This window comes from Polistes canadensis, unplaced genomic scaffold (genome assembly GCF_001313835.1).
Source record: "Polistes canadensis isolate GaletaPanama2010 unplaced genomic scaffold, ASM131383v1 scaffold_16, whole genome shotgun sequence".
In the NCBI taxonomy this organism is placed as follows: Eukaryota; Metazoa; Arthropoda; class Insecta; order Hymenoptera; family Vespidae; genus Polistes; species Polistes canadensis.
Genome location: NW_014569563.1, coordinates 1,074,455 through 1,088,933, shown reverse-complemented (window position 1 = coordinate 1,088,933; position 14,479 = coordinate 1,074,455). Strand labels below are relative to the sequence as shown.

Sequence of the window (14,479 nt, the reverse complement as noted above, 5' to 3'; positions counted from 1 at the left end):
ATATATATATATATATATATATATATTGTGGTACTATTTATTATTGAACACCCATAAAAATTGTTCTCATTTAATTGTGCCGAATCTAATTATTAAGGAAATTTATTTTAAATATAAAAAGTTAAGCATTAATCACACACACACACAAGTGGTTTGATAATAAACATTTCTAAAAGTCGAGTCAATACCATTGGCTTTAAATATGAACGGTGAAGTAATATAAATTACGAGAACAGACGTTTTTTTTTTTGATAATAAATAATTGGAGTGTCAAGAATTTAATTTAGTATAGCATGATAATAGTCCTTTATTTCGAGTATATATCTCTCGTCGTTAATTATAGTAGTAACACATTATCAGCAAAAATATACACTCACAATAACATTTACTTTCTCTTTCTACAATCATTTTTACATCAGGAAAGTATCTTCTTAATCGTATATTGTAGATCATATTACGTCAATGCATTGAACCCTTACGAACTAAATAATAAAGCAACTTGATAAATGCCATAATTTGTTGTGATCTTATACATTTAACGTAATATTTTGTAATCCGTTTTTCGGACGAAGTACGACCGATAGTAATGAAACATAAGTCGTCAAGGTCTAAGAAATTAAAAGAAATACATTCTGACCATTGGTCGACAAACGTACGAGCAGTGAACTAGTACCAAAGTATGTTATGGTCCGCTTTCACTATTATAAAATAAAATTTCATGTATCTTTTATCTTTTCGCGTAAACCCTAACAAGGCTTACAACAAGAAACAGTAAAATTTTCATCATCGATTATGCGATATTGATGATTTTTATAAGTGGTAAAATCGATCTCACGCATTTCAGACGAGTGATCGAAAATCTTCTTAATAACTGGAGGAAAGCTCGATACATTTGCAGCGGCTGCGATTTCGTCATAATATGCCCATTGTCTTTCCTTGAGCTTTACGATATGTCTTAACTGTTAACAAAAAAATGTTCGATTTAAGAAAAAATACCTTAATTAAAATATACGAGATGTAATGTTTATATGTAACGTATATGAATTGTTAGATTTATTTTTTATGAATTTTTAAAACAAATGCTCGATTGAAAATTAATTAAACAAACAATCTTACAGGAACTCCTTGTTGCAGTAAAGCATTCTTTTCCCTTTCGAAATCTTCCAGCATCTCTTTGGAAGAAGGTAACTTTATACGACCCTCCAAAATTCCAACAATATATTGCGCTTGGATGTGGAACATTGGAAAGGGAATAACTAATCCAGGAATTCCCATGAAAAATAAATTAGGCATGGTAATGTGTACCAAATGTTTATAAATAGGTTCAACATGATTATCGTCAGTACATATCTCAACTTTAGATGACATAAAGGGATACGTGAACTTATAACCTGAAACAATAAAATTCGCATAAAAAAATAAAAAAAACATTCGATACGAAAAATAATATACGTAAATATAATTGTAATATTTAAAAGAGTTTATTATTACCTGTGCAATATATGAACATGTCTACTGTAGCAGTAGTTCCATCGAGGAAAGTAAAAATATTTCCTTGAATAGATTCAATTCCTGGTTTTTCATTAATAATTTTCGTTAATTTTGAACCTATCGGTTTCGGTAAGTTATGACTTAAGTAAACCTAATTATAATAAAAGATAAAGGATGCCCTATGATATTTTTATATAAGAAAATAAAATATATTTAAAGTGAACAAAAATTCATTCTACCTGTTCAGCATATTGTGATATTTCAAGAGCAATATCAATTCCGGACCATGATGCACCTAAAACGCATACCTTTTTCCCGGCATAGGCTTCAGGTATTCGATATTGATGGCTGTGAATACACGAACCGTGAAAACTTTCGATTCCTGGAATATACGGAACATGACCGACCGTATAATGACCGTTGCATAAAACAACGACGTCAAACGTCTTAATGCTCTCGAGTTTGTTTTCCAAATCTTCATACTTGATGATCCAGATCGTTTGACCATTCCTCAACGTTTCCGGTTCTACGTGTTTAACCACGGTATTCAACTAAAATGAAAAACCAATTACTGGGCACTAAAAAAAATAATTATATATAAATTAGAGAAAATTGATTTGTCGTTCATTGAATCTTTTGAATTGATTTATTAACGTGATATACATATATATATATCGTTTTCTTTTTTTCTTAACATTCCTATTCTCACAAGTACCTTTATGTGGGAATAGAGATTAAAATGTTCTGCGTAATCCCATAAATATTGACGTATCACTTTATGGTGAACGAAAGACGGACCGTTCGGATCTTTCATTGGAAAATCTGGTATCTGCATAATCTCCTTAGGAAGGTTCGTCCTATGCAAAAATATTTGAATTTTTCTTATCGATCCCGCTTTTTTTTTTTCATTCCCTTATTTATGTATTTTCTCTCTCTCTCTCTTTCTGCCCTACGAACTATATCCCTATCGTTATATATTATAACTTTAAGCTTATCATTCAGAGGAAGCGCGTGCTCTCGTAATTAAATCGATAGCGACAATAAAACTTATCACATCGAGACATGTATCTCCTATTTTCCGGAATAACATATTATAATGATCTCGTTAATGAGTCGAAAAATGTATCACATGTCAATGTAGTTTATCATTCTTTCCTCGTAATCTTTAAACAACCGTCACAAAATGCGTATATCTGTTAATGTAAGAACGCGGGAACTTTTTCAAACGATCTTTTTAAGTTAAGAGAAAAAAAAAAAGAAAAACAAAAATGATGATAATTGAACGACAGTAACTATTAACGATAAATCGTCGTTACTAACATTTTGAAAGGAAAACTTTTTACAAGAAAATATTTTATGATAAAGATATTAGTAGATTGAAATGAAAAACAAATGTTACGAAAAAATAAAATATCTTTAAAACATTCGTTGATCTTCAAATTCTAATGAATGAACAAATAAAATATTTTCATATTAAAGTTGAGAATATATATATATATATATATATATATATATAGATAAATAAAAAAACGTAGTGATGGGATAGCTGAAATAATAATAACTTTTATAATATACAATAATTAATGTAAAATATTATCGAAAGCAAACCTGAGATTCTTGTACATGCTGCTGTGCACCGGTAATCCATGTTTGTCGAGATCAGTCTCATCTGTATAAACCCATGTTCCACCCACTTGATCAGTTTGCTCGAAAAGGGTTAGACTATAGGTGTCGGGTTTTGATGCTACGTGACGAGCCACGATCAAACCGGCAACACCACCACCGATAATAGCGACTCTTGTTTTACTGCTCGGCATATTTTCTCCTATTGTAATATATATATATATATATATATATATATATATAGATATATATATTATATTTATTATCAATTATTCAAGAAATATTTTTGAATGGCAATAATATTATGATAAAAAATGAAACATCGAATAATTTCACGTACACTTAACTAACTCGTTGATATTTCTACCTACTAAGATGAATTTTTTATAGTATTTATAGGTGATATATTTTTGAAGATGGGACGATGATTAAGGTTGTTAAAAACAAATGTTAAAATCAATCTAATTGTAAAATAACGACGTTTTAAATACTATTTGATAATATTTTCGTTAAATATCGTTTTTTTCGTATAACAAAATAATTCATAAGTATGCTCCGGCACGAAGAAGATTTACGAAGGAATCTTGTAATAATATCACAAGCCAAGTTATGCTAACCACTGACGACGATTTAGTTTTGAACTGTTTCAAGCAGAGGCTGTATTAAGACTGTTCACACGAAACTCAAACGCGTATTGCAATAATGTCTCTCGCTCGCCTCTCCACTTGCCCCTCCGATCAAAGGCTTATGTAAATGTGGAAAAGATTTCTTTATAGACATACACTTTCATAATCGTCGTTGAAAAATTTATATTCTGACGAAATATTCGAAACCGTGTAAATAAGTAGAAAAATGTAAACTTGTTAGTAAATATAAAGTAAACGAATCTTTGTTTAGGGAAGTAAAATTATGTATATATATATATTTATGAATGAAATAAATTTGTTTCACAGCATTCGTCATTTCCAATAAATTTATGCGTATTTTTCTGACGATACATTGTAATCATTGATAATATTACATATTTTTTCATTGGTACGCTTCTTTTCCTACTTATCGTATTTTTGTTGACTAATTAAGAAAAGATAATTTAAATTAATTCAACCATTGTACACGAGGAATTTTTCTAAATAAACGTTAAAAAACACACACACACACACAAGCACATAAAAACATTATAATATTCCAAAGAAGGTAATCATTTGTATTGGCCAACATTTTCTAATGCGGTAAGAGAAAACTAGCACCATTTCCTTTCAACGAGTTACGACAGAGGAAAGAAAATTGCTATGGGATAACATATTTTTTCACTTTAATCGAGACTTTGATTATGATAATTACTTCCTGGTTAAAAGCTATATGAGCCATGAAACGATGTCGACTTTAATGAGAGTTTCACGATCGATCTCTTTTATTTTGCGTGGGTAAACCAGCTCGATTTACTTGAACCCAGTTCGTTTGTCGTACGCATGATTGCATCATGGAAATTCGTTGTACGCGTGATTTATACTCACGCTGATTATATACGTAACAACTCCTTGACTATGAGTTATAAGCATGTGCCTCTTTTCTTTTTTTTGTATTCATCTTTATTTATCTTTTTTTTCTTTTCGTTTCATTCCTGAGTATATTCGAAAACCTTGCATTTTTATTATTAGCCTTAGAATTATTGGAGAAAATTTACATTCAAGGCGACGAAACGAATAAATCCGTTGCAAGGTTTGCGTTTTTATCTATCTCTTTTTATTTAATTTCGTATTACCGTTTTTAGAAGTATCCTTTGTAAACTTCAGAACATACCCATATTTTTTCTTTCCATTATGATACTTCGTTATTTGTCACACGTGTTTCATATTAATCACGCGCTAGACGATAATACAATAAGTCGTTAAATAACGATAATATAAAAATATATATATGGTATATTGAATAATAATGTTATTGTTCAAGAAAAGAAAACGCTGAATATTAACTTTTATTGTTATTCAATGAATTTTGAAATGCGTTGTGCACATTGATTATTCCAAGTTCGATAAAACAATACATAATATACTTCTATTAATGATTATCTCATTAATGACGATGTGTTTTCATCATTTTCTATCTTAGACAAATTTTCGTTTCGAATCGTTCCACGTCATGTATTTTTCAAATTTTTATTCTGTTCTCATTGTTTTTCAGATCATTTTTATTCGATTTGTTGTTTTTCCATTACCTCTCTTCGAATGACGCAAAATAATATAGAAGTTATTATGTTCGTAGAACTTTATCATATAGTATTTGGAAAGAAATACGAAATCATTAGAAAAAAAATACATACTGACCTGTTACTATAAATATCTTTATTCGTGGATTTCAATAGTCAACATTCACCTTGTTATCTTACTTTCAAAATGATTTATAGGTCCATTATAAAGTCATGAACTATGTATGTCAGATTCGTTGGTATACAAATTGAGATATGCGTTCAGGGGAATCGCGAAAACAAAAAACTTTTCTGTTTATCACTTTTGACCAAATGATATTTATAACTAAATAATGAAATAAACTTCTTTTGTATTATAAATATTTTTAATTAATTAAATAATGTTAGAGATTGTTACAACTTAATATAAAGGCATAGTTAAACTTATACAAATTTTTGATATTGAACTTATTCCTTACACAAAAATTGTATCAAAATCTTTCGAATATTAAATTATTGTGAAACACTCTCTTCGCGACATGCTTATCTGCTATTACACAATATGATTAAGTAGTACTAGTAGTATTTGTATGAAATGTTTAAACACAATCAATAAAGCAAAATGAGAAAACGAATTTAAGCTAAACAAAAATTTCTTTCAACAAGTTGAAAGTAGATTAAAAAATCATCAAATGTGCAGAGCAAATGTGATGACACGGTAATCGAAGAAGGGGAAAGTTCGTATACATGAAATAAAATTCAAAAATTGATAACGCGATGATGATTTTATTAAATATTCTATAAATTCTACGAGGGGGGGGGGATTTGTATGTATGAATTTTTATTGGAGTCAATGATAAGCTATGTTCCTGATGCATTATTACTCTGTTTCTTGCTTGTATTTTCCACTTGCATAATATATCTTTATCAAAATGTACATATTAACTTAGAAAGATGTTACTTGAAGGAGCCTTTATTATAATATTTATCGGCAATATTAATTAATTAATTTATTAATTAATAATAAGTACATGATATTATGGTAACTATATCATGAATAGACTGACATGAACACTGCAGTTCTTAGTGTATAAAATAAAAATTATTTCACGCTGATTAGAAAGAATCATGATTTTTATTTTTTTTCCTTCAAATAATATATGTATTTTAATAAGAATATATTTGTAAAATAAAAACATGTCAATCTTGTATATGAAGCTTGGTCTTATTTCATTTAAATGTAGAAGATTCCCTTTTATCATTTTCAAGATGCATGCTATATTACCGACAGTTTATTGACATGTTCAACAGTAGGTATCTAATTTACATTGCATTACTATTATATAATAAACTATATTACACAAGATATTGATGGCCCAACTTTCAATCACATGGAAATTGCTATATACTCTTGTTTTAATAATATATATGGTAAATTAATATAAAAGTAATGCTAAGATTTTCTACAAATTAAATAATATATCATTGATCGATAATCGATTATTTATTTGAGAATTTATTTTATCTACATTCACGGTTATTGGTGATTTAATTCATTTGCTTTTTTTTTACTAATATGATTATTCAAAAAGCTATAAAAAAAATTAAAAAATTATTATATACGAACTTGATTTATATGTAAATTAATATTACAGAAAAATGAATATGACGAGCATAATGACGAGCTTTGTATGCTTAAATACGCGCTGATACTTCTTGATACTGCGCAGAAGGAGGTAAAATGGTAGACTATAATTTGATTGGATATTCACTAATCACGTGACTTTAAATCTACTTCTATAGAAATTTTTCAATAAGATTCAATTTAAAATTGTATGCTTAATAGAAATTAAATAATTTATTTAATATAATTGTAAAAATTAAAATGAAACTGTGTGTGTGTCGTTCTAAAAATATTGACATGATTATATTTCAGAACAAAATAAAATACGTTTACTTATTTTTAATTTGAGCGTCAGTCAAATTCTCCGTTTACCATTTTGTTCTAAAGTTAGACAAATATTCGACTAAATATCAAATATAAAATAAAATTGTAAAAACGTCATGTAATTGTTACAAAGAATATCGTAAAAAAGGAGTCAAAAGTGTCCTGCGTATCCAAAGCCAATGCGTTACAGCACAAAAAAAGAATTGCTTAAACCTAACAATTCTATGCTTTACTAAATATATCATAATACCTTTTCAATTGAAGAACATCATGTAAAATGTTAATAAGACAAAAATATATAACAAACTATGGTTTATACTTCCGTTGTATTTTCTTATATTGTTGTCATAAATTATGTCTATTTAGAATCTTGTAAAAATTAAAGGTGCAATTATAACATATTATCATCATACCTAAAAATTGGAATGCATGATCTCTTTAACTACTTATCCATTTAAGTATCCGTTATTTATCTAAAACTTATCAATGTTTATCATTTTAAATGCACACAGATCATTGAAAAAGTGTAATTATATTGTTTGTTTGTTCAATGCTTTCACCGATCTCATTTCCATTTTTAAGCAATAGAATTGTTTTCAAAGAACAACTTCAAAGAGATAAATCATCGTAAGATAAAAATTATTATTGAGATTAAAAAATTAATTCAGTGGTGGTAGAAATGTGAATGTTAATACTTAATTAGTCTTATCACTCGTGATTTCTTGGTGGCAGGAGAATCGCACGAAGGATTCCTAAGGTCTGCTCATGCTCGTATTTGAGAAGAACAGTCGGGCAGTGTTAGTCGTGATACTGTCTGATTAACATTCATTCACGAATAAGAAGACTAGAAAATAAAAAGGAATTCCTAAATTTCTCGATCGACATATTTAAAGGATTATAATAAAAAAAGAACATATCTCAGCAACTTGACGATTATAATTTTCTTTTTGAAAGATGACTACTTATACGTGAATGCATTATGTTTTAAAAAAAGAAAAAGAAAAAAACAAAAGCATATACTTATATATATATATATTTGTTCGTAAAGAAATAGTGAAGTAAAGAAGGCACTGTTTTCAGCGTTTAAATTGATTTCCGCATAAAGTGAATTACATCGTATTTCATCAATATCAAGAAACCAATCCTTGAGAACGTTTAATCAATATTCGATATAAAAATGAGTGGCAGTAAGTAAAAAGGAGCGTTTGTATCTTTATCTCTTCATGAAAAGTAATCAAGATATTTTATATGTCTTATTATGAAAAACTATTTAGCAATAGAAGACTTTAGAATATTTTATAATAATTTTATAATATATATTATTATTATTATTATTACTATTTACATACAACTTTATATTTCACAGTTTATGCAGTGACTGATCATGAAATTGCAGAGTAATCTTATTTTTTGGCAAATTCTGATTAAAACATAATTAATTTAATTAACAATGAGTTAAATATTTTATTTGATATTGAAAGATGATGTTATCATCATAGTCGGCAATATATTATCGGAAAATACAAATCCCAGTTATTTCGAGATAATTAAATTCGTTATTTAAGAACAAATTTTGGAGTACATATGTAAAAAAGAATATTTTGTTGTTTTTTGTTTTACCCTTTAATAAACATACTATATGGGTATCGAAAAACATCAGGTTGATTTTTTATTATAGGGAAAAAACGAGTTAACTATAGTAGTTATTAGATTTTTCAAATGCAACTATAAATTTCATGAAGCATTACGAGAAATGTTGGACTCATCCGATTTATATATGTACTTTAGATCAGGGGTGGCCAACTTTATTTTACGTGTGATCGAATTTTTGTCGTAAAAATGTGTCACGATTTACCTATCTAACTATATAAAATCTTGACATTTAACACATTTGAACGCGTGTCTTGTGTACTTACAAGTGATAATGTAGAGAACGAGGATAATTAAATCAATATGATATTTTATTAACAATTTTAAAATTAAGAAATAATCGTAAAAAAAATACAGATTAGATTTTATTTTTTGTTAGTAATATAATTAACGGGAAGTCTGCGTCCAGACTTGCTGTATCCAACCAATCGTTCATAATTTGATTCGTGTATTCAGATTAATTTTCAATATGTTAATAAGTAAATAAAAAACGTTGCCTTAATCTTCGTAAACTTTAAATATTAAACAGCCGATTGACATAAGTGTGTACGTAAATTTAAAACAAGAGTAAATATATTCGTTATAATTTGACGATATTCGTATACTTTTTTCTCTCGATTAACGTTATTCCGAAAAATCTTACGTCAAATTTTTCGGCTAGTAAGATTAAATCAAAAATCGCTTACAATTAACGATCAACGTGTTGGCCACCTCTGCTGTAGATTAGGGTACTTGCTTGATATCGCGTCAGCCTCTTTCAGTTTAATTCTGTCAATGGAATCATTGACATTCATCCTTGATTATACACATTATCCGCTACCTTGAGGGCGAATCACTCTATATCAAAATTGAAAAATTCCATTGTCATCACGTGAGGAGAATGACCTACGACTGGTTCTTGCTACTACATTGTTTAAATTATTTTTCAAAGATAATAATATAACAGCGCAGCGTATGCATACATCATCATATTATTATTTTTGTAAATTATTTTTACAAATAATGAACAGTAACGACAATTATTCGTAATAGAGTTAACACATCAGTACGTTTGATTAGAAATAATTTGATTTTATTCGAATTAATTAATAACTTCCTGTAAATATAATATCACGATCATAAAGATACTACTTGCGATGATTTGTGTCGAGATAAAAAGATGCATCCATTTGATTTATTTTCCTATTCTCATAAGATTCTATTTCCTACAGAATAATTTTATCTTCCAAGAAAGATTTCGTTCTCGTTAAAAAAAAGTTTGATTTTTTATTTATCTTTTCCCTTATGCAAATATGTTAAATATATTATTATTTTTATTTACGTTGTGCTACAATGTAAAAATAAAAAAAAATTAAAATAAATCTTTTTCTCTCTTCTTTATTTAAGAAAAGGAATTCATTACGTGCCGAGATGTTCTATGGTACTTTGTTTTTTGTGGATTTGCTATTAATTATATGCTAAGGATCAATCTGAATCTGACTATAGTGGCTATGGTTGTACCAAGACCGCAAGCAGCCACGTCCGTAGAATGCGAGGTAGATAATGCTACTAATATTTTATGGAAGAATACAACATTTAATGAAAGTATTGATAATTCTCTAGATGTCAATGAACAAGAATTAGTTTTTGAAAATATAACGGTAATTACTAATTTACCTTTATAACTTCAATATAACAATCAAGATAGAATTTCTTTTTTTAATATCTTTTGATTATGTTATATTTACTAGTATAACGATCGATTTACTTGGAGCGAATACGATCAAGGACTTGCACTAGGTGCTTATTATTGGTTTCATTGGATCTCTCAACTTCCTGGTGGTATTTTGGCAAGACGTTACGGTACAAAATTCGTTTTTGGATTTGCCAATTTTTTGACAGCCCTTTTAGGATTTCTCATACCCTTCGCGACACGATATCATTTAAACGCTCTCGTATTTATTCGAGTTCTTCAAGGTTTCGCTGCGGTAGGTTGAATTCAATAAAGAAAATTGATCCATCAAAGAATAATTAATTACAATGAAAATCTTATTTAGGGTGTTGTTTGGCCTAGCATGCATGACATGACAGCCAAATGGATACCGTCGTCCGAAAGAAGTAGATTCGTTAGTGCATATTTAGGTAAAATTTATTGTCAAATTATATTAACTTGTTTTCCTTTCAATATATTAAATCAAAATTTTCAAAAAATCGTTCATATTTCCATTTTTCAAAGGTAGTTCTGTGGGGGCTGCTATCACTTATCCACTTTGTGCAACAGTTGCCAATGCATTTGGATGGGAAGCCGCATTTCATGTCACTTCTGTTCTCGGAGTAATTTGGTAAATATACATAAGAATAAATTAATCATATATACTTAGTTTTATATGAACTATAAAAAGTTCCGTATGTCAAAGGAAAATAATACTTAGTCTTGTGATCTTTCTCTCTACCAAAATAAAAGAATATGAAATGTTAACGATATAAGTTACGTAAGAAGATTGATTATATTTCTTACGTTTTAACGTTAAAATATTTTCTCGTTAGAAAACAATATAGGTCAATGATAAATTGTTATAACATGACACGGCAAATATATATGAACATTTTAACAGATTTACAAATATTTTCTAATAGAAGTTTGTTACGAAATACCCTCAAATTATGTGTGTGTGTGTGTACTTTTGATTAATTTCTTTTATAATAATCTTTTCTTACATGAAGGTACTGTTTCTGGTTTTTCTTCGTGTACGATTCACCGCAAATACATCCACGTATATCCGAGGATGAAAAAAATTACATACTTGAAAATATTTCGGGATCCGTCGATGACAAAGAAACGAAGGTACCTTGGAAAGAGATTTTTACTTCGGGACCGGTATGGATTACTGTTTTGACTCAATGGGGTGGAGCTTGGGGTTTCCTTACTTTAATGACACAAGCTCCTACATACTTTAATTTTATTCACGGATGGAATATTCACGCGGTAAGAAAATCAATTCAATTAAATCGAATACATATATTCCTTCTATAAACTTAAGAAATGTTTTCTAGTAATGCTACAACGTTTTATTACTTTTCGAATCTGAATTTCATACAAAGGAAGATATTTTTTACTTGATATTAATGAAATATATTAAAGAGGATGAAGTTACTTATTAAATTAATTAAACAGAATGATACGCATAACTTGAATTGCCCTATTCAGTTTACATCCTCGCAAAGTTTCATTGAAATCAAAATTTCTATCTTAGGACCTTTTAACTTTATTTAATCAAATGACATATTAGACTTATCATTAAGTCTATTTACATACGTAAAAAAGTAACTATCATATTACAGACCCGTTATCTGTAGTATGACATTCTATTGAAATACGATCTTACAATCTTATGCAATACTAATGTACATATTTTACATGCAAATTTGATTTGATAAAATCAATTTCCTTGATATTGACGTTGTGATAGATTTCGATGATTGGTTTTTTTTTTCAAATTTTATACCGAAAATATAATATACAATAGGACTTTGATTAACCAGCATGATCGCAAGATAAATGGATAAATTAGGTCCCACTGTACTTATCGTTTGTTAACAAACAGAAGACAGAAAAATGATCGATTAAAAAATGTATTAACAAATAGAACGGATAACCGTGATTCTAATAAACAAGACCTCGGATTAATCGAAATATCGGATAAACGTGAACCGGTTAAATCGAGGTCTTACTGTATCTGTATACATCTGTATATATTATTTCCAGACTGGTATTCTATCCGGTGCACCTCACATTCTAAGAATGATCTTTTCTTATTTCTATTCGATTATGAGCGATTGGCTTCTACGAACTGAAAGAATGAGTTTAACTAACGTAAGAAAATTAGCAACATTTGTGTGTAATGGTTTACAAGGTATATTCATAATCGCATTAGGCTACAGCGGTTGTCAACCATATTTAGCTGTCATTTTTATGATGGCTGGTACAGCAGTGAATGGGGCAGTTTCAGCATCCACTTTAGCAAGTTTTGTTGATTTAAGTCCTAATTATGCAAGTATATTACTTGGATTTTGCGGAATGGTTGTTGTTTGGGCAGGATTTATTTCACCCGCGATTGTTGGTTTATTAACTAACAATAACGTAAGTAAATATCACATAATATAAATTCTTTCAATTAGTATTTTGAATTCTTTTTTTTGAAATATACAACGTCATTAAACTCGTTCATATAGACTTATTTCTATTTTATTTATTTAAGATATCAAACATATATCAGATTAATCTTAATTTGTATCCTTCGATTTACGATTTATTAAAAGAAATAATATTATCTTCTTAGCAAACAGTTGGTCAATGGTTTATCGTATTCCTCATTGCTGGTGCCAATGCGATAGCTGGTTGTCTAATTTATTTAATTGGTGGTACATCCAAGGAACAACCGTGGAACCAATATGGGAAACCGCAGGAACTAAATGAACGTGAAATGTTGAATTTGCAAGCAAAAAAAGAGATATTGAAACACGAAGAAGGATTAGGAAAAATTACTAAACTAGAAGAAGAAAAATTATACGTTGATAAGTGACGACACTGGAAAAATATTAACTTTCTTATCTAAATTTTCTTTACAAGATAGTATCGTTTCTTTATCGTTTTTCATATGAAATTATTAAGTCTTGTAAATATTAAACATGTAACGTTTAAGTAATATAATAGAGAACAAATTGAATGGAAAAAGAAGATAAAAATCTAGGACACTTGTTTAATTAATATAAAGAGTGTCAAGTTTTGACTCGTAAAACAGTTTATTTCACAAAACGGGAATGATTAATAATACGAATGTGGTTTTACATCAAGGAAAATGTATTAATCAAAATTTTTTTATGATTTTTTAACGTGTATTTGAGAATACACCGGTGTTCATAATGCGATTAATATCTATTGAATATTTGTTAATTATCGATCTGTAATCATTTTTATCAAAAAGGCGATACATATGATTATCGAAGGCATATCGATAATTAGAATACTGTATATGATACAATTACATATATAACTGTTGAATATAATTGTCCTTGATAACGATATCTTTATACGCTTAAATGCATATAGATAGAAATTACATCGTATTTTGAACGTATATGAATATTTCAAGCTTGACAAATATTGATAACGATATTTTCTTAAATAATAGAAAAAAAATTCATCAATCAAAAATTTTTTAAACGCTTATAATAAAATCTCTTTTTATTACAAAGATACTGACTCAAATTTTCGCGATTCGAAATTAAACGTTTCCTTTTGTAAAGTACAAATGTCTGCAAAAACAAAAAAAGAAAGAGAAATTGTAAAATATTATTATTCAATAAATAATAATACAAAGAAATTATATATATATATATATATATTTATATGATAAAAATCTTATTAACTAAACCTCACCCAGGAATTTTTCTCTATTACTCTGTAATTAAAATATTAATTTATTATTATGAACGAATAAAAACACAATAGTGCGACTAGCGTTGAAAGCGCGTTATAAAAAAGAATGCAAATACATTGGACAGCTAAAAACGCAAAGCTTTTTATATTATTCTTCGCTTAC

At 28.3% G+C, this 14,479-nt stretch overlaps 2 protein-coding genes across 3 annotated transcripts; one reads left to right on the top strand and one right to left on the bottom strand.

The window, feature by feature from the left end:
* Positions 1–282: 282 nt before the first annotated feature.
* LOC106793668 (flavin-containing monooxygenase FMO GS-OX-like 3) lies at positions 283–3,762 on the bottom strand. The gene is made up of 7 exons (XM_014760809.1): positions 3,455–3,762; positions 3,100–3,316; positions 2,207–2,348; positions 1,731–2,042; positions 1,492–1,642; positions 1,117–1,391; positions 283–959 (listed from the first exon to the last, which is right to left on the bottom strand). The coding sequence occupies exons 2-7, from the start codon at positions 3,306–3,308 to the stop codon at positions 747–749; spliced, it is 1,302 nt and encodes a 433-aa protein (XP_014616295.1). The 5' UTR covers positions 3,309–3,316; positions 3,455–3,762; the 3' UTR covers positions 283–746.
* A 4,278-nt stretch (positions 3,763–8,040) lies between these two features.
* On the top strand, positions 8,041–14,252 carry LOC106793620 (vesicular glutamate transporter 1). 2 transcript variants are annotated; one of them, XM_014760707.1, is made up of 8 exons: positions 8,041–8,434; positions 10,284–10,537; positions 10,628–10,864; positions 10,934–11,018; positions 11,113–11,218; positions 11,601–11,862; positions 12,643–13,017; positions 13,217–14,252. In XM_014760707.1, exons 1-8 carry the CDS (start codon positions 8,425–8,427, stop codon positions 13,457–13,459), a joined length of 1,572 nt encoding a protein of 523 aa, XP_014616193.1. In that variant the 5' UTR covers positions 8,041–8,424; the 3' UTR covers positions 13,460–14,252. The 2 variants fall into 2 exon arrangements, with proteins under 2 accessions (XP_014616193.1, XP_014616194.1); XM_014760708.1 differs by lacking the exon at positions 8,041–8,434 and having other exon boundaries at positions 10,341–10,432; positions 10,500–10,537.
* Positions 14,253–14,479: the final 227 nt, after the last annotated feature.